General features: G+C 43.4%; 1 protein-coding gene across 1 annotated transcript in view; it reads left to right on the top strand.

Annotated features, from left to right (window-relative positions):
- Nucleotides 1–20,874, top strand: part of COL22A1 (collagen type XXII alpha 1 chain) — a gene marked incomplete at both ends in the record, with an annotated part of 229,891 nt that overhangs the window by 113,396 nt on the left and 95,621 nt on the right. The window contains 7 exons of the mRNA XM_082499258.1: nucleotides 3,319–3,372; nucleotides 4,925–4,978; nucleotides 6,331–6,384; nucleotides 11,218–11,271; nucleotides 13,414–13,458; nucleotides 18,271–18,324; nucleotides 20,709–20,762. Of these exons, the coding sequence (XP_082355384.1) occupies nucleotides 3,319–3,372; nucleotides 4,925–4,978; nucleotides 6,331–6,384; nucleotides 11,218–11,271; nucleotides 13,414–13,458; nucleotides 18,271–18,324; nucleotides 20,709–20,762 (369 nt within the window). The remainder of the gene's footprint in view (nucleotides 1–3,318; nucleotides 3,373–4,924; nucleotides 4,979–6,330; nucleotides 6,385–11,217; nucleotides 11,272–13,413; nucleotides 13,459–18,270; nucleotides 18,325–20,708; nucleotides 20,763–20,874) is intronic.

The raw sequence follows: 20,874 nt of genomic DNA, 5'->3' as shown, positions 1-20,874 counted from the left end.
GCTTGGTGACTCCGGAGCCGATCAGTGGGTGGCAGTTCAGGCTGACCGGCTGTCTCTGGCATGTACAGTCATTGGGTGGTAGAGACTCTACCATGCTTTCCTGCAAATGTCTAGGCAGTCTCTTGGCTGTGAGGGCCAACTGATCTACTCTGGTCTTCACATCTTTGTAGGCAGCTGCTTGAGATCTGTTAAGAGTCAAAAGGATGAAATTGCACTGCTTTAGTCAATAAATAAAAAATGCAAAAGGAATATGCACCATTTTGGGTTGGGGGATGACCTCCTTGAGAGCAGCTCCGTGGAAAGGGACCGGGAAGTCCTGGTGGACAACAGGATGACCATGAGCCAGCAATGTGCCCTGGTGTCCAAGAAGGCCAATGGCATCCTGGGGTGCATCAAGAAGAGTGTGGCCAGCAGGTCGAGGGAGATCATCCTCCCCCTCTACTCTGCCCTGGTGAGGCCACATCTGGAGTACTGTGTCCAGTTCGGGGCTCCCCAGCTCAAGAAGGACAGGGAACTGCTGGAGGTAGTCCAGCAAAGGGCTACAAAGATGATTAGGGGATTAGAACATCTCTCTTATGAGGAAAGGCTGAGGGACTTGGGTATTTTTAGTCTGGAGAAAAGAAGATTGAGGAAGGATCTTATCAATGCCTCTAAATCCTTAAAGGGAGGGTGCCAGGGGGATGGGAACAGTCTTTTTTCAGTGGTGCCCAGTGATAGGACAAGAGGTAATGGGCACAAACTTGAACATAGGAAGTTCCATCTAAACCTGAAGAGGAACTTCTTTCCTGTGCGGGTGGCAGAGCACTGGCACAGGCTGCCCAGAGAGGTTGTGGAGTCTCCCACTCTGGAGACATTCCAAACCCACCTGGACGCCGTCCTGTGCAACTGCTGTAGGTGCCCCTGCTCTGGCGGGAGGGTTGGACGAGATGATCTCCAGAGGTCCCTTCCAACCCTGACCATTCTGTGATTCTGTGAAAAGAATTTTTCCTCTTCCTGGGATGCTATTGGCTTAGGAGGTAAGTTACCATTTGCATATGGGAAGAGGAATAACCTTATTTTGGAGGTTTTCAACACGAAATTGGATAAACCCTTAACAGTTCTTTCTGAATTCACTGCTGATGGTGCTTTGAGTGGGAGGCTGGACTAGGAACCTTATGAGGTCCTGTCCAGCATGAATGGCTCTATGAGCACTGTGCATCTAACTTATTGACTGATACTAGGATTAATTTATTAAGGTGTGCCAAGGAGTTGCTACTTCGTGGAGAAAAAAGAAAAGAAAAAACCCCAAAATACAGCAAGAGAATGAGCTAATTAACCGTACTCCTTTATTTTGCATAGAAAAGACACAAATCGTTCTCCTACCTATGCTGCACACTTTGCCATGGAACAGCAGTTCCTTCAAGTTATATTGACCTCTTAGAGCAAATGATTTCCTTAAAAATCACATTTGCTATTTGATGGTTTTTCTATCTCATTAGGGAACCATTCAAATACAGCAGATCTGATTTTTACCACTAGCTGAGTGGCAAATTCTAGACAGAGTGCTTCATGAAGGTTCAGTTAGCGAGAAATGTGATTATAAAAGTATCTAATGACTTTAATTTGCATATACAGCACAGATACTTTCCATATAGTAGCTTTTATTAACCTTTAAGTACCAAATATACCTATAAATAAATAAGGCCGGATTTTGTCACTGCCTGACATCGACTGGAACCTTGCCCTAGGAATACATCCATCTAAGTCTGCTGGACTACTCATGCAGGTAAAAACCATCACAAACAAGACTGAATGTGGCAGAATATTGCCTGAATTTTTCTGAGTATGCAGGTAGTCCTTATGTATGTATATACAGGCAACTTAGGAATATATGCATCAACAGCTTAGCCACTTTAATGTTCTTTCAAAAGGGTTCTTCTGTGTTATTGTTTTTTTTACAAAAGCAGATGGGGAAAAAGCTCTCAGTCACTTAGCTCTGCTTTGTGGCGTATCGATTGCCAGCAGTGCTAGTGGCTTTACATCCTATGTATGGATGTCTACTGTTTCAGGTAGAAGAGACACTGGTAACAGTCTTTTGAAGGACTCACGCCAGCATCTTTTGTACAATCCAGCAATGCTGGAACCTGTGTGCCATCAGTCGGACCATGAACATGCAGGACAGGCGCAGGCAGGCTGCTGGATCACGACCAAGTACCCCATGACAGCAGGCATAATCCTGCTCTCGCCACAGAGCTGAAACCTACTCTGAATCCTTGGCGAGGTTAGCTGTTGACCATGAGAAGTACCTATTGATAAGGTTTAAATGGAGTGGCTTCCAAGGTTACATTTTGGCCTAATGTATGCAAGTAAAGGGGAAAAAATTCCACATTTGGGTTTTTTCAAAAATTTCCATGTGTCCTGGTTTCAGCTGGGAAAAAGTTAATTTTCTTTCTAGTGATTGCTGTGAAAGGAATGTCAGTAATGCACATTGTTTTAGTTGTTGCTAGGCGACGTTTATTCTTTTGAAGGACTCTTTTTAGCTTCCCATGGAAGCTGAGAAGGAGCACAGACAGAAGAGCAAAATGTCCAATGGAATATTCCGTACCTTAGATGTCATGCTCAGTATATAAATGGGGGTTGGCTGGGGGCGGAATCCATGGTCATTGCTTGGGAAGTTACCAATTCACCAGGTGGTGAGAGTGACTTGTGTCATCATTATTATTGGTGGTTTGTTTTTTTTTTTAATTGTTATTTTACTTTTCTATTATTGTTCAATTAAACTGTCTTTATCTCAACCCACAACGTTTTTTCCTTTCTATTTCCCCTCCTTTTCTCCCTCTTCTCCCTGTTCTTTTGTGGGAAGGGACAGAAATTAGTGAGTGGCTGTGTGGTCCTAGCTGCTGGCTGGCGTTAAAACACAACACCATGCTATTGGAAATTTGGAGTGGCAGTAAGTTGGCCATGCCAAATTTTGAGTTCCTGTGCTTTGAAACGTGGCAACAGGAGAGTTTCTCAGTGAAAGGTTTCTACGCTTCAAATACTTTTATTTAACGAGGATAGATCTCTAATCTTGTTCTTGGAAAAAGACTGGTTCTGGATGGTATTTACAAAAAAAGTGGGAAGGGAGTGATCAGCCAAAGGAAGACACTTGAATGGAAAACAAAGTGAATCTATTCAAATATGGGCAAGTTAGAGGTGGCTGAGAAAAACAACATTACAGCAAGGTGGAGAAATTGGCCAGAAACTCTCAACGGACAATAACTGCCATCTAAAATACACAAATATACCACAGAATGGTATGGTATTCCATATGAGGTGTCTTTTCCATTGGTGTTTTAGGGTGAAGAAGGTCCCCCTGGCTTTCCTGGACTGAAAGGGGATAAAGGAGAAAAAGTAAGTCTGAGTCTTTATTAATTATACTGTGAAAAGTTAAGTTTAAGCTAATGAAAGCAGGCCCTCTTCCAAGTCTCTTGTTTTACCTCTCTGTTTTCTTGTTTTCTGTTAGCAAGGTACTAAGAAAAGGAGACTATGCTGTTGTACTATTTTTCAGCTAAGTGCACCTTAAAATCTGTAAATGCATTGATGGTGCTCAGCCACATTTGACAAATGTGTGGAGGTCTCAAGGGCGTGAACTTTTTCTAAACGTTGTAAAACTCTGAAGCAGAGTAGAAGAGTGTAACAGAATAGAAGCTCAGTGCTAATGCCTCGACATAGAGAAACACCGGTGTTTCTTCAATATGGGACATGGAAGGCCAAAGATTATCACGGGCTTTTTTGCACTGAATGTAAATAACTTTTGGACTGAGATAGCCTTTAGCTGCTTGCTTTGTGATCTTCTTAGAAAATAATAATAATAAAATTATCCTGCACCAAGCTTGCTCCATCAACTAGTATTTACTTTAGACGCATTCGTCAGATATGCCTTAAACAACATTTACAGGAAGGATTTTAGGAATTTAAACTTTTTCCACATCTTGTAAAACAGCAAATATTCAGGACTGCAAGGCAGGATCGCCGTCCAAGTAATACACACCGATCCAGCTCAGTTTAATCAGAGCCCAGTGTGGCCATTTGCAGCGCCCATGTCTGTTTTTCATTTGAGCCTTTTTTCACAATGCACTTAAAAAACCCCTGCCGCAGTGCCTAGAAGTAAAAACACTGAGCCAGTTCCTCACCATGTACCTTGGCTTGCCTGTTGTGTGTCTTTTCTCTTTCCATTCTCCATTTGTTCTTGAAATTGCCAGCTGCGCGCAGCAAAACTTGCATTTTCTCTGTGTTTGCTGCAGTCCCTGTTGGCTGAGGTACTGCCGACCTCAACATATTTAGTCCCATTCGTCCTGATGCATAGGAAGTGGTGCCTGGTTTTCTGTTCCTTTGGTTACTATGGCTTCGCACATTCGCAGCTCTGAGACTCGCTTCTCAGTGGCCAGGGTAGTTTCTGAGGGCCGCTTGAGTATTTCAAGACTTCTTTTCTGTATACTTTTAGGGTCATTACTTATGTGCATTATAGCTGTGCCTAGAGGCTGCTGAGCTTTGGGAATGATGCTGTACAAGCATGGAACAAAAAAATAATTTAAAAAATAAATGAGTATTTAGTGACAAAACAGTGGGTTTTTGAGACAATGGAATGGTGGACAGAGAGACTGAGGGGAGATGATATTAAGATGACTCAATGGTTACATGTCTAATTAGCTGCAGAGGTTTTATATTAATTTATTCTTAAACGGGTTAAGTGGCCAAGAGTGCCTAGTTCCTCATTAACAGCTCATCAATTGGCCATGGCGTGTTAAAGTCAGCAGCAGCTCCCCCAGAGACTGTAAATAATAAATGTTTATGTTGAAATGATTCTCTCCCTTCCTTATTCTTGTCTTGCTGTGTTACTCATGTCCTTGCACTTGAAATGGGTGTTAATATTGTGCTGATGAAAATTCTGTTGTTGTTACAGGGGTCCCTGGGCTCACCTGGCCCCCCTGGGAGGGATGGAGCAAAAGGAGAAGCCGTAAGCCTTTTTGTTCCTCCCATGTAATCCTTGCCTTTCGGTGCAAGGCAGGCAGTGGAAATCAATCTGTATTGAGTGGAACATGTCTTGGGGATTTGTATGGCCATTTTAGGAGCGGCAGAAACAAACGGCAGGAGGTTAATAGCCCCAGCACTCTCCCTCGCACGTTTGCGGCGACGGCAGGTGTCGTATGGATTAACCATCCTGAGAGGCTGCCGGAGCATCTCTGTTACCATTCATTATGATGGGGAAGGGGGCAGACGTGGCAGCCTGCGGTTTGGGACCCGCTGCTGCCGCTGTGTTGGTTAATAACTGCAGCTGCAGAGCCTGGCCATTTGTTTTAAGTCTGGCAAGGAGTCATTGGCTAGTGAAGATGGCAGGGGGTGCAGGGGGCCATCCTGTGCTTGCACAACAGACAGAGGGGAGAGAAATAGATGTAGCGGTCACGGAAGCAAGGACCTGAACTCCTCTTGTGCACTGCTAAAAGGTAAGAGCAAAGGAGGAGGTGCAGGGTTAGCTCAAAGAAGGGTGAAGCATACCAAATATTGCCTTTGAGAAGACTACAGTTGAGGCATAAAACCACAAGCACATTTTCCAGTATCTTATATAACTGTGTTTTAGAACTTTCCCTCCTTTCCCCTGCTTGACCACCATCCCTTTGAATTATCTTCATCCCAGTGGTAGACCTTTATCATCTCATTCACTGTCCCTTTGTGGCAGTCATTAGGTGGCGACTGGAGGAACTCGGGGAAAGGACTCTTGGAAGGGCAGGCACACACAAAAGTAGTGGTACGCAGCAGAAAAGCTTTTTTTTTCCTGTTACTTGCATCCTGTTTCTGCTTTGTGCCTCACTTGCCCCACTTCCAAAACACTGTGATCATTGTCCAATATGGCTTCCAGAACTGCAACTTAATCACATCACACATGGCATGATCTGGGATTGCATAATGACATGCTTGGACTTGCAGAATTTCTTGTCGGATGTGTTTATTGCACCAAAACGTGACTACTTAAGATCAAACACTTTATGTTATCATTAGGGAATCCACAGCTGTAGATTGTAGTTGGTGCAAACTGTTCACAACTTGGGGAACTCAGTTCTTGCTCCTTAGGGGGTTGTGTTTGAAGAGCAGATGAATAGCTGCTTCAGTTTTCGATTTGTCTCTTTCTGCTTTTCTTTTTGTGAAGAAAGCACACCACAAACTTTCAGATCTCTGAATAATGGTATTGAGGAGTGTAGATATTGGATAGAGCTTCCATTTCTGAAGCTGTATGTAATGACTCTTTTTAGCTACCCTAGCCATTATAGATAAAAGGTTAGCATTTACTATCAATGTTGCTGTTACTTGCAGGGTGAACCAGGACAACCAGGAGCATTCGGACGGCCTGGGCCAGCAGGTCCAAAGGTAAGCTTTCCACATCTTCTTTACATGGACAGCTATATTTTTTTCACTGACTTTTTGTAAGTGTGGAAACTTGAATTACTTGTTTATGACTCTCAATTTTCTGACTGGTGAATGAAGAAGCTCAAAATGCTCATTTTCATCAGAGGTCTGCTTAGATATCAGTAATTAGTCAAGGTACGTAAAGAGAAGAAATACCTTTTGTTCAATCAACAGCACAGATGAAGAAGGCGAAGAGAACATGTTTTGGGGCACATAAGCCTTGCTTCATGTTTTCAGTAAGCCTTCCCAACCCTCACAAAGATGCCATTAAGGATTATTATCCCTACTCCATGACTGGAGGGAAAAAATAATAGAGAGATCCTAGACTGAATGTTTCTGCCTATTTTGGGAGCTTCAGTTTGCAGCAGTAGAAAGTGGCAAAGTGATACAGAACTTGAGCCAATGCTTATATCACTGGGTTTCCTTTAAACAACATGCTTCTGGATCTGGTGAGACTTAGCTGAGTGTTGGAAACGTGAATTTTGAAGCTCTTCTCATGAGCAATTCTTTACCCTCTTCAAATCCACAGCTCTCCTTGCCTTGTTCCCTAGTTACTGAGGGGATAACTACCCATCAGCTGTTTACAGTCTTGTTGTTATAACAAAAAGAAGATGGTGCACTAGATCGAGAAGTGTGTTTTGGGAGCATCATGCACGGCAATTTCAGCTCAGCCTATGAAAGGTGCTATGATGACAACAGATTGATTGCCCAAATTTAACTTCACCCGGTTCTGGTCCTGTATAAGCAAAGGTCTTTGAGCATCACAACTTTCTGGAAGCGACGTATCTGGTCATCTAAACCTCACACCGAGTTCGCTGTTGTCTTTGTCCTCAAATAAGGGTTAATTATGTAAGACCCTTTCCAAATGTAGTCCTGATTTTCACTTGGCTTTGTCTGAAAGGACTCTATGCAGCAGTTCATTTATATAGGTCCTTCTGGGTTCCTCAGCTATGGAGAGGCGCTTTCTCCAAAACGTCTGTTTTTTTTTTCATAGAGGGAAATGTTCATCATTTCCTAAAGTCTCATCAGGAAAGTATCGGAACTAATGGTATGTTTGGGGATTAGCGGAAATACTTGGCAGCCATCCCGCAGTTCTCTGTGTGAGCCATATTGCCTTCAGCAACATGAAGGGGTTGATTGGAAGCTGCATGGCAGCGTGTTCAGCGGGGGATAAATGGCAGCTGCAAGACCGGGCTGGGCTGGGCTGTGTGGAGGCACTATGGATATTGCTTTGTCCTTCACTGGGGTTTGGGAGCAGATGAAATGAATTGCATTCATCACCCACAAATGCCTGTCAGTGGCATCTCTCCTACCGTATAAATAAATACATACTTTCTCTCTGTCCTGCATGTTTCCCATAGTGGAATTACAAACCAGTAGGCTAGATGATGTTCCTTGTGGTATGAAGCTCCTCACTCTTGCTTTGCAACGCTTTTACAAACCAAGCTAAACTGAGGCATCTACATCTACCTCCAGAAGGACTTGATTCTGGAAGATGCTCCATATTTCTCACCAGGATCATCAGGCACATATAGTTCAGCCAAGTAACGAGGCAACGTTGAATATAAATTCAGCACTGGGCAGGAGAGGTACTGGTGGGGCTGGACCTAAAAACATCTGACTAAACTGTGCCATGTGCTCCCAGGGAAGAGGTGAGCTTGGCTAACCCCGGTCTCTCAGCGACAGTGGCTAAATATAAAACAACTGTGCTTTCACAGTGACTTTTATTTACCTCAGTGGATGCACCGGCTCTATGCAGTGTCCTTGAGCTGGATTCTGACCTGAGCTATTTTAAGAAACAATCTTGACTTTGCTGACAGGGCTTTAAAAACTAAAATATGAATCCCCACTCCTTTACTCCTCGGTGTAAAGCCCAACCACCTCGCCAGTGCAGAACGGGGTGTGTAGCCATGGGTGGAATTGGCAATCAGAGAGGTCACATCTCCAATTACTGATGTTATGATTGGGTTTTGCCAGATCACTTATTTTTATTTAAAATCGTCAGCATCAATACAGTGGCTTTAGGCTCTACCCCAGGCTCGATGGAGAGCTACCTTGCAGTTTCTCTGGTCAGTTGGGATGCAGTCCTTCACGGCTCAATCCATCTTCATTTACATGGAGCCAGGCAAGCACAGTGCAGGCTCAGTAGCCCAGAAAATTCAGCTCTCTGCTTATCTGCTTGGCTGAGGGATTTCCAGTCTTTTGCCCTAGTGGGAATTGCCAGCACTTTCTTTTAAGGAGGTGCCTCACAGCTTTTACAGACCTCATTAATTGTGTGAAGCTTACAGTAGCGCAGATAAGGGTCCTGCAGACTTCTGGTAATAGGACTTCAATCCACAGAGGTACCGTAATGGATGATGAGCCCATTAGGGTACATGTGTAGGTTACAGGAATGAAATGGCCTCGGTATGTCATCTCTGGTTTTACTGTTTTTGCTGCTCAGTGAAGTCTCCAGGGGAGATTGTTCCTAGCTCAGTGTCTTAATGATAAAAATGTGTGGGGTTTTGGTGTTTGGTTTTTTTTATTATTATTTTTTCATCAAACTTGGTGGGTAAACTTCATTGCTCACCAAGAAATATGTATGATCTTGCCGGCTACAAGCTGGTGGAAGCAAAGAAGAGCTCTCAAAGTCAGCCTTGTGCTAATCAGTGTTGGAGCTTCTGGTTAAGGAAGATGCCATGGTGGTCTGAGTTGGTGAGAAATATCCACTGTTCAGTGGAGAAAGCTCCCACATAAATATGTGGGACCTGGCAGGTTATTTTAAATGGAGGAAGTGAGTCCAGAGCAAAAAGGCCATAAGTCCCTCACTGTGTATTATAGCAGTGAAACAAAGCTTGAATTCTTGAGACCAAGCCCTTTAGCCTGTAAAATCCTGCAGCAAATATTCAACATTTTCCTTCTTTTTTTTTCTGTACCTTTAAAGAGATTTCTCGTGGCTGTCATTACTGTGTCACTGACATAGCTGTGGCATTCCCATCTGAACTGACAGTTATCCGCACTTGATAGAAAAAACAGAGGGAGAGGGGGAAAAAATCAAGCCTTTGAAATATAAAGTATTAGGTAAGAGTTTCATTTTGACAAATTTCCTCCTTCTCTGCTTCAGCTGTCGAAGGTCTCACACTTCTCTGGTTTACCAGACATGATCTCAGCACAAGCCTTGAGTGGGATCAGAAAGTCTTCTCATCCAGACAAACCCAGTTTCTCTACCTATAATTTGGCCAAGTGCTATAACCACATCTTGTGTAAAGGCACTGAGTTGGACTTTGATAATTTGGACAACTTGGAGCAGACTTTGGTAGTAGTATTTTTCTACAGGCTGAAGGCAAAGATTAAGTGCATGCCTGCTGCTCTCCTATAGGAGGATTTGCATCGCTGCCTGGCCTTGCAGAGGTCCCCTGGTGCCTGATGTTGTAGAGACCCCAGAGCTGCCTCTGCTTGTGCCTAAACCCAGCTTTCATCAACCTGTTTGTGAATCTTCCCCTGAGTTTGCCACATTTGCATCCATACTTAACACAGGCTCAGCCACTTTACAGCTGGGCTGATGAACTGTTCACGAGCTTCAGGGCATGGCTTCATCTGCTTTAGCAAGTCAAGTCCTCTCTTGCAGACGGAGGGCACAGTTTTGGCAATGCATTGCTTAAAACAGTGGTGAAACACCAGCCAAGTACAGTCCAGCCAGCCTGCCAGGTCTGTGCTTAGTGACTGCTCCAAATGAGATTGTCATTTGGGCTAAGGCAAGCGTAGACAGTGGTGTGACATGACCAACCTCCTGGGCACTTGCACTGGGACAAAAAAAATGCAGTTCTGCTAACAGTTAAATGCAAGCACATCTTGCATTTTTATTTTATTTTTTTTTTTAATAAGAAACATCTATTAATATGAAAGGTAGAAATGATTTAAAAATGAAGTTTTGAAGTCTGTTTTGAAGCCTTATCCACTACAGGCACCCAATACAGGAGTTAACGAGATGAGAGAGGAGAAAGAAAATGAAAGTAAGATAAGTAACAAAATAATCAGCCAAATAGGTGATACAATAGATCTAACCAGTTCTCATGGCCACCTCGTCAGGCCCAGTCTGCCTCCACAAGGTGGCTCTGAGGGATGAACCTGTTCAGCTGAGAATCCGGCCCATTTGCAGGCACTGTAAGGCACATAAAAACATGCAGTGAGAGTGCTCTCCATTTCAGTTTACCTTCTCCAGGGAGAGTCAATATGTAACCAGCTGAAGTCCGGCTGAAACTTACCTGATCCTCTTGCATTTCTCTCTCTTATTCTGAAAATAAACATTGGAGAATACAGTTCTGATCTGTTTCTTTTCATTTACTCTTCAAAATATATAACATTCGAAGTCTGTGGTTCATTTATGCTGGGATACAGCCTTTGCTGCAGCATTTGTAGCAAGGTATTGCCTGTGCTTGGTTCCATCAACGCCATGTTCAGGAGTCAAGACAGAGCTCAACCACCCTGCGCACAACAAGCAGGCAACAACTGCCACTGCCAAAACTTGCATGGGGCAGTTTGCCTTTGGAGGGCAAGACCAAAAGTAGAAGGATAAAACTGGCTAATGTCTGAGTGCTTGGGATGATAGAGGAAAAAATTGGGGTGTCACTTTGGGTAAAGAGCTGGAAAGTCGGACACGACTCTATGCATCAGGGCTGAGACAATCAAGAAGCCTCAACAGCCCTCTGTGAGCCCAGGTGCACAAGACACATTTCTGAGTAACTACTTATAATTGCTTTCTGAATAACTGTGAAACAGTTTCTGGTGTTTTACTGTATCTCAATTCCTTGCCAGGGATCCGAGGGAAGACAGGGTCCTCCGGGAATTAAAGGCTATGTAGGCGCACCGGTAAGTCATGGCTCTTACTAAATTTTTGATACTCTAGAAACTTTCTCCACTTTTTCAGTGTGTTCTGCCCACCTACTTTTTTTTTTTTTTTTTTTTTATTAAGCAGTACAAGATATGTCTGACCACTTACCTTTACTATGCCCAAACAGTGACATTTTCTTGACTTCACTGAGTTTCTTCTGATGTTTTTAAATGAGAACAGACCTGTAGCCAGTAGAGAGGTGTCAGTAGAAATGACTTGATTACTGAGATAACAGCTGGTGATTTTGTGATGCTCCCACAGTAATGCAATTGCTTTGGTTTGTGCTGATGCACTGTTTATATGGTGCTCAAAACTTCATCATAACACCAACAAAAAAATACCACCTCTCAGCAAGTTTACAATCAAATTTTCAAAACTGTCAGGGAATAGCCTTTGGGCTCAGGGGACAGACCTGCCTTGAATGAATGGACAGCAAGACCGAAATAAACCAGATGCTGTCAAGTTAACATCTCTGTCTTGTGGTCTCACCTTGGTAATTATGGAGGCAGCCTTTAAGCTGGTGGTGTAAAGGCTGATTGGATTTTCTGAGGTTTAATGACCCGACTGTACATCAGTGGGCTTTAGTGGCATACCAGACGTGCTCATGCACGGAAAGATTTCCCTGTGCCGGCCAAGGACTTGTTTTACAGCTCACTACAAAGAGACCCAATGTGTTCCAAAGAGCTCAGGTGCTATTGTCTTTGCCCAAGTTCATGCTGTTTCCTTGCATGGTCTAAGGCTAAATTGCTGCCTTGAAGATGATGAAGATGGACATGGGGGTGGCATTACCTTCCCATGTGATAGACTCTTGCAATATTAATGACATAAATGGACAAAGCTATGAGGATACTTCCTTTCTGCTCCTTGAGTCACCTTTTTGGGTGAGAAGGAAAGCACTCACATGTGGTGCACTCTTACTGAAGATCCTCTCCATTTCTGTCATATGATTGATGTTTGGCTTGGGCTGCTGGGGAAGAACAAGACAGTAATCATCTATTCAGTCTACATGAGGGCCTCATAGTTATTAGTGCATTAAAAGAGTCATATTTTTGAACCTCCTGCTGTTTGCTTTTTGGAAATAGTGGGATTATTGCTTCACAGCATGGGAAGATATGCAGGCTCAGTTTGGGTCATTAGAGATGGACAGGGCTGTAGAGAGTTTGCTTACAGTCAACCATGGCCTGAAATCTGAAGATCTTAATAATTATCTAAATCACCCTATGGGCCAAAGAAACTCAGACATGTAGCTTTCATTAGCTTGGAGGTAAGCCTCCACTATACTGTAAAGTAAAGTGAAGTTTAAATTACAAATGTATTATTAGAATTAGAAGCATTTAAAGCTTTGGCAGTTTTAGAGAGGTCATTAATGACTGAGCATATTTGTCTGCCTGCAGCCATTAGTTGGTTGCCCAGTTGCTAAAATAAAGGTGAAATACAAGGTGCTTCCTGAGCCAAGGGAAGGTGGAATCCGTTCCTGCCCGTTGAGTCAATCGCCTGTATTAGTGTCACTGTCCTTCATCAGACTAAGCCCCAGCAAATGGTTCTGGTGTACCTGGGAGGAGATGAATTATGCAGTCCATATGAGCGCTGGCATTGGATTCACAGTGCAGAAATGTGCTTGGGCCTCCAGGACAGGGATTGTCTAGCATTTGCCAGCTCTTGGAGGTACCTGCTGTCTGCCTAACTACGGCATCCAAAACCACCAGGAATGGGCATTCTTGCTTGTTTATGCGATAGGTTTTTCCACCAGTATTGTCCTCCACCTAAGTCCTCATTGTTTCTGAACAACATGAAAAATGAAGAGCTTTGGTTGTTTTCCAGACCATCTGCAGCTGTGGTGTGTTCCCTGTCCCTCCACACTGCTGTTGGCAGGAGGGTTGTGTTTCTGCAGGCAATATAATATTACAGACGTCCTTGGGCCCACAGGTCATCCCTGCTCTGTAAGTCAGCTTAGATCATGCTTGTGGCCAACTTTGAGGACTGGCAACACAGAAAATGTCCTTGAGGTTCGCCTGAATGGGTTGTGCAGACGTGCACAGTGATTTGGTAACTAATTAGAGGAGATAACTATGCCTCTACTTGGATCAAGCTTTATAATCTCTTTTTCTTTTTATTTTTAGGGTCTACAAGGAGAAAGAGGAGAAAAGGGAACGCGAGGAGACAAGGTAATCCTGCTGCATGCGAGGAAAAGCTCTTTGCCTTTGCCCTTTAGGTGGGGTGAGCTGCCAGGCCAGCAGCTCTGGAGGGTGATTGATGATGGAATTTCCTCACTGTGCTTCACCTCCCAGTGCTGTCTGGGAATGACCTCCCCTGGGAGTGGAGGAAGGCTTTATGGATCTCTGCTGTCTACCAAGCACGCATTTAAGGACTTCTTTTCTGTGTGTAGCCAGAGATGGAGCAGAGAGAGGAAGAGTGGAGTGAAGGTATGGGGACATCTAGTAAGGTGTCCACATTGTGTGCACCTCCTGGAGCTGTGAGTGACCACTGACTGCTACTGACCATGTCTCCATCCAGCGTTTCCTCATGTCACTGCAGTTGCTCGGATTATCCAAATTCTTACTTTTCTGTCTTCTCCCATCACCATAAACTCAGTAGTAGTGAGTACCAGGTAGTTTCTGTGTTAAAGTCCTCATCCGACTGGTGCTGATTCCCAATTCTCTGCTCTCTCCTGTCTGGGAATAGCTGTTTTTACAGACCACAGGACACTCCGGGATTTGAACCACGTTTATGGTTCAAGAAAGAGACCAAGTGCCTATTATACCTGGAACAAGTATTTAAAAAGAGAGCTGGGCAGACACAAAGTCTTTATTATTTCAGTTTGGTCATTGTGTTTGGAGACACCTCAGATGTGCGCACACTTCTGCTGCAGACCTGCCAGGCGGTGCTTGGGGCTCCCCAGAAATGCCATCAAAAATGCATTTTGATGCCCCTGCCAGCTCCTGCGCCCCAGCAAGCAGCTGGTGATGAGGCACCACCAGACTCTCAGTCGGACCCAAGTCACCTCTTGTTTCATGCAGGCAAAACAGGCAGCAGGACCTTTAGTGCCAGCTCTGAGTGGCTTGCAGCCCTGAGCAATGTCCTGCCTTGCTTATGTCTCCAGCTGGTCCTGAGAGAGGAATATCTTGGTGCCCGTCTGGCAGTTTTGCCTGTGTTCAAGCTGTCTTTAGTGATGTCTGACTACATGTGTTTGTGCAAAGGAGGGAGTTATTACCTTGCTGGCACAGCCTTGTTCCCATTTCTCACTATCCATCTCCTTCTGGGGAAGAAACCCAGAGATTTACCCCAAGCTTTTGCCTACTGGGAAAAATGATCAATAGACCCCTAGTGTGAGATATTGTGTTTTTCTTTACCATGTGTTAAGGTGTTCGTTCCCAGTGTCCATTTTGTTATTTATGATGAAGTAGCCATTATCATGGTTCATGATATCTATCCTTGATGCAGCAGCTAGACCAAAAGGCTGGATCGTGCCTTATCGTCCTCGTGCTTTTGCCTCAGCCCTTTGCAGGACTGGTTCAGTGTGTTGTGTCTAGCCAGCGCCTCTGCTGCTTTTCCGGAGGCGAGGTTGTCTAATCTGCTGGAATATTTGGCTCCCGGAAGAAAATCCATCTTTCTGACATCACCGTGATGGGAGAGGAAGCTGGAGCTGTGTGTGGGCAGGCAGCCGACTAAGCTAGAGGAAGATTAAAATGGGGAAGAAATGAATTAGATTTTGTTTCATTAAAAGGATATGCACAATTAGAACTCCTTTTTTTTTTTTTTTTTTTTTTTTTCCCCTGGAGCAGCCAGATATCTGCTACAACAATTGTACTTTGACTTTTTCCAGGCTTTAATGCTGGTCTCAGAGCATCCACTGCCATTGCTTTAACTTCTACCAGTCTGTACTACTGTGAAAACAGTGGGCGTAAATTCGGCGGGCCAAATATTTTCTTGTCTGCTTTTCAGTCTGTAACTTGAATACTGACACCTACGCAACCTGTGTTTCTTTGTGCCTGAGGAGAAAAGAGTTTATTATATCAGATGAAAGCACTAACCCGTGTACTGAGTATTGGTCTATTGAATTTGCACTCTCATATCAAAAAAAGGCTAAATATCCCGTAATACATCTTGCTGCTATATTCTTATATCCTGGGACCTCAGATGTAAATATTGAGATTTTATAGTGAGGTTCCCAAATCCAGTATTATCAGTTACATCTGCACGTTCAGAGAGCCACTGCACAATATGAGTGATATCTCATGTCCTTCTGCATCCAGTGGGCTCGCTGTTGACCCCAAGAATGGCTCTGCAGAGATAAGCGTGACGCACTTCCCTGCCATCGTAAGCCATATATGTGTGTTCTACATGGCATTTTAATTTAGGCAGTTGAACATGACATGGGACATTGCTTTTGCTGCATAGACATGTGTCCATCCAATAAATCCTTGCCTGTTGTACTGGAGAAGAGCTCATATAAGGGGGCGGTGGGGCTGGTCTGCTTCTGCCAGGTCCTTCTGTGCAGTGGGTTTGCTCTACTCCAGTCTTTCCCAGGGCCCTGCAGACTCTTGGGAAATCATTTTTCCAACAAATTGTTACACTTTCTAACTGGTAGAAGTCAGAAAAGTTTGTGTGGAATTGGGTTTTCCCCCAGTTGTTCATGACTCTTCACCATTTTGTTCCACTGGTTAAAGCAGAAAAAACAGTAGAGCAGAGGGGAAAGAAATGGAGTCTTGAAGTGAAAATTTAAGACTAAAACTTCTATTTTTTTTTTCTTTGTTTTGGAAAAAAAGACCCTTTCTCTAGCCTTTTTTAAAGAATGGGAAAAAAATATTTATAATGACGGATTTTTCTGAAGAAACAACTGAAAGCACAATTGTTTGGATTGTTTTCAAACAGCTTTATTGTATACATTTGTATAAATAATACATTTGCCTTTCCCAGCCCCCATTACTAGCAGTAAGAACATTGACACATTTCTGTTTTGGCAGCTAAAACAGCATGTGTGAAGTACTCGTTGCTGCAGTGTATTGATGTTAAAAATTCTCCTGAGAATACACTGCACATTTTGTCAGCAATCAACCAGACTGTCGCTTACTGAAAGTCTCAAATTCAGGATACTCATAGTTCAGTCAGTGCAACAGAAACCCTGAATGTGGATGGAAACTATTGCCCCAAAAGCAAGTGGATGGATGCCTGATTCTGGTTTTCAGCTGCTTTCTGTAGGGTACAGGTCTCTCTAACTTCATTCCTTGGATGCATCATTTGGAAATAACATTTCTGTTACAAGACTGATTGACTTCCTAAAGGGGAAAAAGAAATAAAATGATTCGCAAGTCCGTTCCTGACCTGCTGAATCAATGTAGTTTTCAAAAGGAGCTAATGAAATCCAATGGTGTAAGTATGGGTTTACAGATAATAACAGAGGTCTAACAGAGATCCCATGGGATAGTAATCAGAATTAAAATGTCTGAAACATTAAAAAATAGAATAAAACTAATATTTTGCCATCACTCCTTGTACTTGTAAGATTTATTTTTACGTGCACATTTACGTTAACAACAGCAATGTGTGTGTGTATTTGGTAATTTGTATTCAGCTGTATGTGCAGGTCCAAGCAAAATCAGTGTTTCATTTTACAGAGGTTTCAGCATTTACACAGGAAGACAAAGTTCCTATTTCAAAGAGTTTAAAACTAAAAAAGCTGGAATGGGCACGGGCCACAGTCTGTAAGAAAAAAGTGAAGTTCAGCAGGACTATGTCATTGATCTGGTCATCATCTCTATCAAGGACCCGGATTATACAATATGGAATATATTAAGTTTGAATGTGGAAGTATGGTGGTGGTCACAGCTAGAATTCAAAATAATTTTGAAAACAAAATCCTGCAAAGCAGAGGAAGACATTGAGAAGGGGCAGCTGCAGGATGCTTCATATGTGTAGGACAACAAATTGCACACTGCTATAGGTTGGGAACAACTGATGAAGGAGCTGGTCTGCAGAAGAGGGTTAGGGGTAAACATTATCCTGGGATTTAAACAGAATCATACCCTATAAGACATGAAATAATCTTTCTGCTCAAAGTTAGCCTCGGCTGTGTCCAGTTTTGGGCACCTAGCTACAGCGAAGTCATGGAAAAATCAGACAGTGCACAAACGAGAGCAACAAAAATAATCAGAGGTCTGAAATACATGCCCATGAATAAAAGTTGAAAGTATTGGGGTTGTTTAGTCTAGAGAAGTTTGAAGGGGGAGTTTTCTAAATCTTCAAATACATAAAAGGTCATTGTAAAGATGAAAGGGACAGTCTGTTCTCTGTGGGGGGTTAAGGAAAGATATACTAGTCTGAAACTGTAGGGAGAAAAAGTCAGGTTTAGGTATAGGGGAAAAAAACATATCTTCAGGTTTTAAAAATAAGGTGGTGGAATAGATTGCCTGTGGACTTTGTGGACTGTCCGACTCTGAAGACATATAGGAATAGATTAATTGTTCCCTCAGGTTACGGAAAGCAAAGGTGAAAAATGAAAGATTTTTCTTAGCTGGGTAAAAATGAGCTATTGCTGGATTGTGGATTCATTATTTTTGTAAGAGCTCTTCCGGGCTGATGTTCTCCGGGTGCACTTTGTCCAGTTTACACGAACCCACTTTCACAGGCAGAGGAAGGATGCCTACATGGAAAGTTTGCACACAACTGCTTCTGTATCTGAATTCACATCCCAGGTATTTGGTGCTAAGTTTTCTAGATACAGAAGTGCCAACAGTTAGCAAAGTTTGAGAGAATAAATGTTTCCTACTGACTACACTTGGTTCACCTCCTTGTTACTGGACGGAGGCTCCCAGCAACTTGTAGTACAGCTATGGGGGCTTTAGCCATTTTCTCTCTTTGTCTGGGTTGAATTTCTCTCCTTATTCCTTACTTTTGGAGAGGATAACATGGACATCTCTTGAAGAATGGTGACTTAAACACCACAGATTTGAGTTATAGTGGTTCTCTTCTTTCTCCAGGGAGAACAAGGCCTAGACGGGTTCCCTGGAAAGCCAGGTGTGGAGGGGAAGCAGGTACGTGGCAAATACTCAACGTCTGGAGGCTTTTCTTCGGAACAAGTGGAAGTTTGAGTCTAAAACTGAGACTTATCCTGGGGTGGCTGCTGAGTCATAGCAGGACCCCACTGCATTGGCAGTTTTTGTACTCCTTATTCTAAGGATCTCTGTTGGCACAGTTTTCTTTTTTTTGTTTGTTTGGTTTTGGAATTAAATTGTAATGCAATATACAATTAAAGTAAATGCCAGTCCTTTAAACATGATAGGTTAGATGTTTGTCTTAATTTTCATTAAAGACATAAGGAAGCACATATAAAAATTCAGTTGTTTAAGCCTGATTTTTATAAACTTTTTTTTTCCCTCCCACAACATGAAAGGGGGATAACTGGATTTAATATATTTGGTTTGTTTTCAATAAGAAAGACTCGGAACTATTTACATTTTTAAGACAAGATGAAACCAGAATATGGTCTGAAAGACCAGTACATTTCTGCTGATTAGACAGATAATGCTTTGTCTAAAACTGCTATCTGTAGATCCCACAAGACTGTTTTCATTACTCAGGGTATGGTACCTAATGAGAGGCATCCTTTACTTCCAAAGATCTTCTGGTCTAAATAGCAGGGACAGAGTAAGAAGCAGAGACTAAGTGATTTGCCAAAAGCTGTGCAACTAATCATCGTCACCCTTGAGCCTGAAGCTTCAGGGTCTGCATCCCATTCACTAGCCCTTTCTGTTCCCCTCCCTGGAAAGGATCATTTGGAGGCATGTTTTTGCAGTTGCAGGGGTGGAGGACCTGCACGCCGAATCACGGAATCACAGAATCATGGAGTTTCAGAGTTGGAAGGGACCTCTAGAGATCATCTAGTCCAACTCCCCTGCTAAAGCAGGATGGCCTGGAGCACATTACTCAGGACTGCACCCAGGCGGGTCTTGAAAATCTCCAGAGAAGGGGACTCCACAGCCTCCCTGGGCAGCCTGTGCCAGTGCTCTGTCACCCTCACCGTAAAGAAGTGTTTCCATGTATTTGAACGGAACTTCCTATGTTCTAACTTGTGCCCATTACCCCTCGTCCTGTCACTTGGAACCATTGAAAAGAGCCTGGCTCCATCCTCCTTCAACCCACCCTTTAGATACTTGTACACCATAATAAGGTCTCCCCTCAGCCTTCTCTTCTCCAGGCTAAAGAGTCCCAGCTCTCTCAGCCTTTCCTCATAAGGCAGATGCTCCAAGCCCTTAATCATCTTAGTTGCCCTTCGCTGGACTCACTCCAGCAGTTCCCTGTCCCTCTTGAACTGGGGAGCCCAAAACTGGACACAGTATTCCAGCTGTGGCCTCAGCAGTGCAGAGTAGAGGGGGAGAATGACCTCCTTCGACCTACTGGCCACACTCTTCCCTATCCTCAGGATAGTTTGTCTTCAGGTGGTTGATCCTGATCCTTGCACAGACAAAGCAGCTTCTGGGGTCTGACCTGAACATACTTTACACGCAAGCGGCCTGAGTGCATTGCTCTCGCTCTTTTAGCAGCTGGAGTTTCAACTTGGTTTTGTTGGGAGGTATTTTTGTTGCATCAGACATGTCTTTTGTATGTAGATGGTGAGGTGTAGTGTCATTAGCAACCTTAATCGTTGTTAAATCTACACCTCCCTCTCTGTGAGGTGATAAAGATTATTGCACTAAATTTTTCTCTACTTGTCCACGGGGGATTTGACAGTTAATCATTGCTTTCTCTCTGCTCTGTTCCTCAGCCACCATTTACCCTATACTGAGAAGTATTTGTCTAGTTAGTGTTTATCACTATCCTTACAAGATGGAAATGTTTTCCAGTGCTCTCTGCAGCACTGGAATCACAATGAACTATGTCCAGTATACCCATTATATTGTTTACAGGACTAGTTTATACTTGCAGCAAACGTGGATGAAGTGACAAATTGCAGAGGGATGTGAAGGTGGATGCTGATTGTTTACTACTTCTAAGGAACAATTTCTCCAAGTGACACCCTATTACAGAAGCTGGGTTTTTCTGAAGGGTTTTTTGCCTTTTTCATGTCTAGACACCCAGTATTGGGCAAATCTTCATGCCTGAATTTTATCCTAAATTTTGTGTTTGACACCGATATACTCCCTGAATTGCAATCCTTCTGAACCAGCTGAAATTGGATTGCTGTTATCGTGGCTGTTGTGGCATCTCCATTCTTATTCCGCTTCCTCTATATGGAGCAGAGCCAAAGCAGCCTTCTGTGTTGTATGACCTCCTGCCCCAGTGCAATGGGACATAACTCTATGTGCTGCCGACACCCAAACTTCCAGCCTTATGTTTGTCCTGTGCTTTAAGGGAATTGAAATTGATGATCTGCAGTATGTAAAGCAAAGATTTTTCTCTCTGTTTTACCTATTCATAGGGTCCTGCTGGGAGCCCGGGCCCTCCAGGTGCCAGTGGGACCAAAGGAGAAAAGGTGAGTTGGGATGGGATGCACAGGAGATGTTTGGACATACATTTGTTAATTCCTCCTTGGTCTCCCAGTGCTGGAAATATCAGGGATGTTGGCCTGATATTTACCTTATTTG

This window comes from Vanellus vanellus (genome assembly GCF_965231255.1).
Source record: "Vanellus vanellus genome assembly, chromosome: 2".
Classification (NCBI taxonomy): Eukaryota; Metazoa; Chordata; class Aves; order Charadriiformes; family Charadriidae; genus Vanellus; species Vanellus vanellus.
This window is presented reverse-complemented; position numbering and strand designations above follow the sequence as displayed.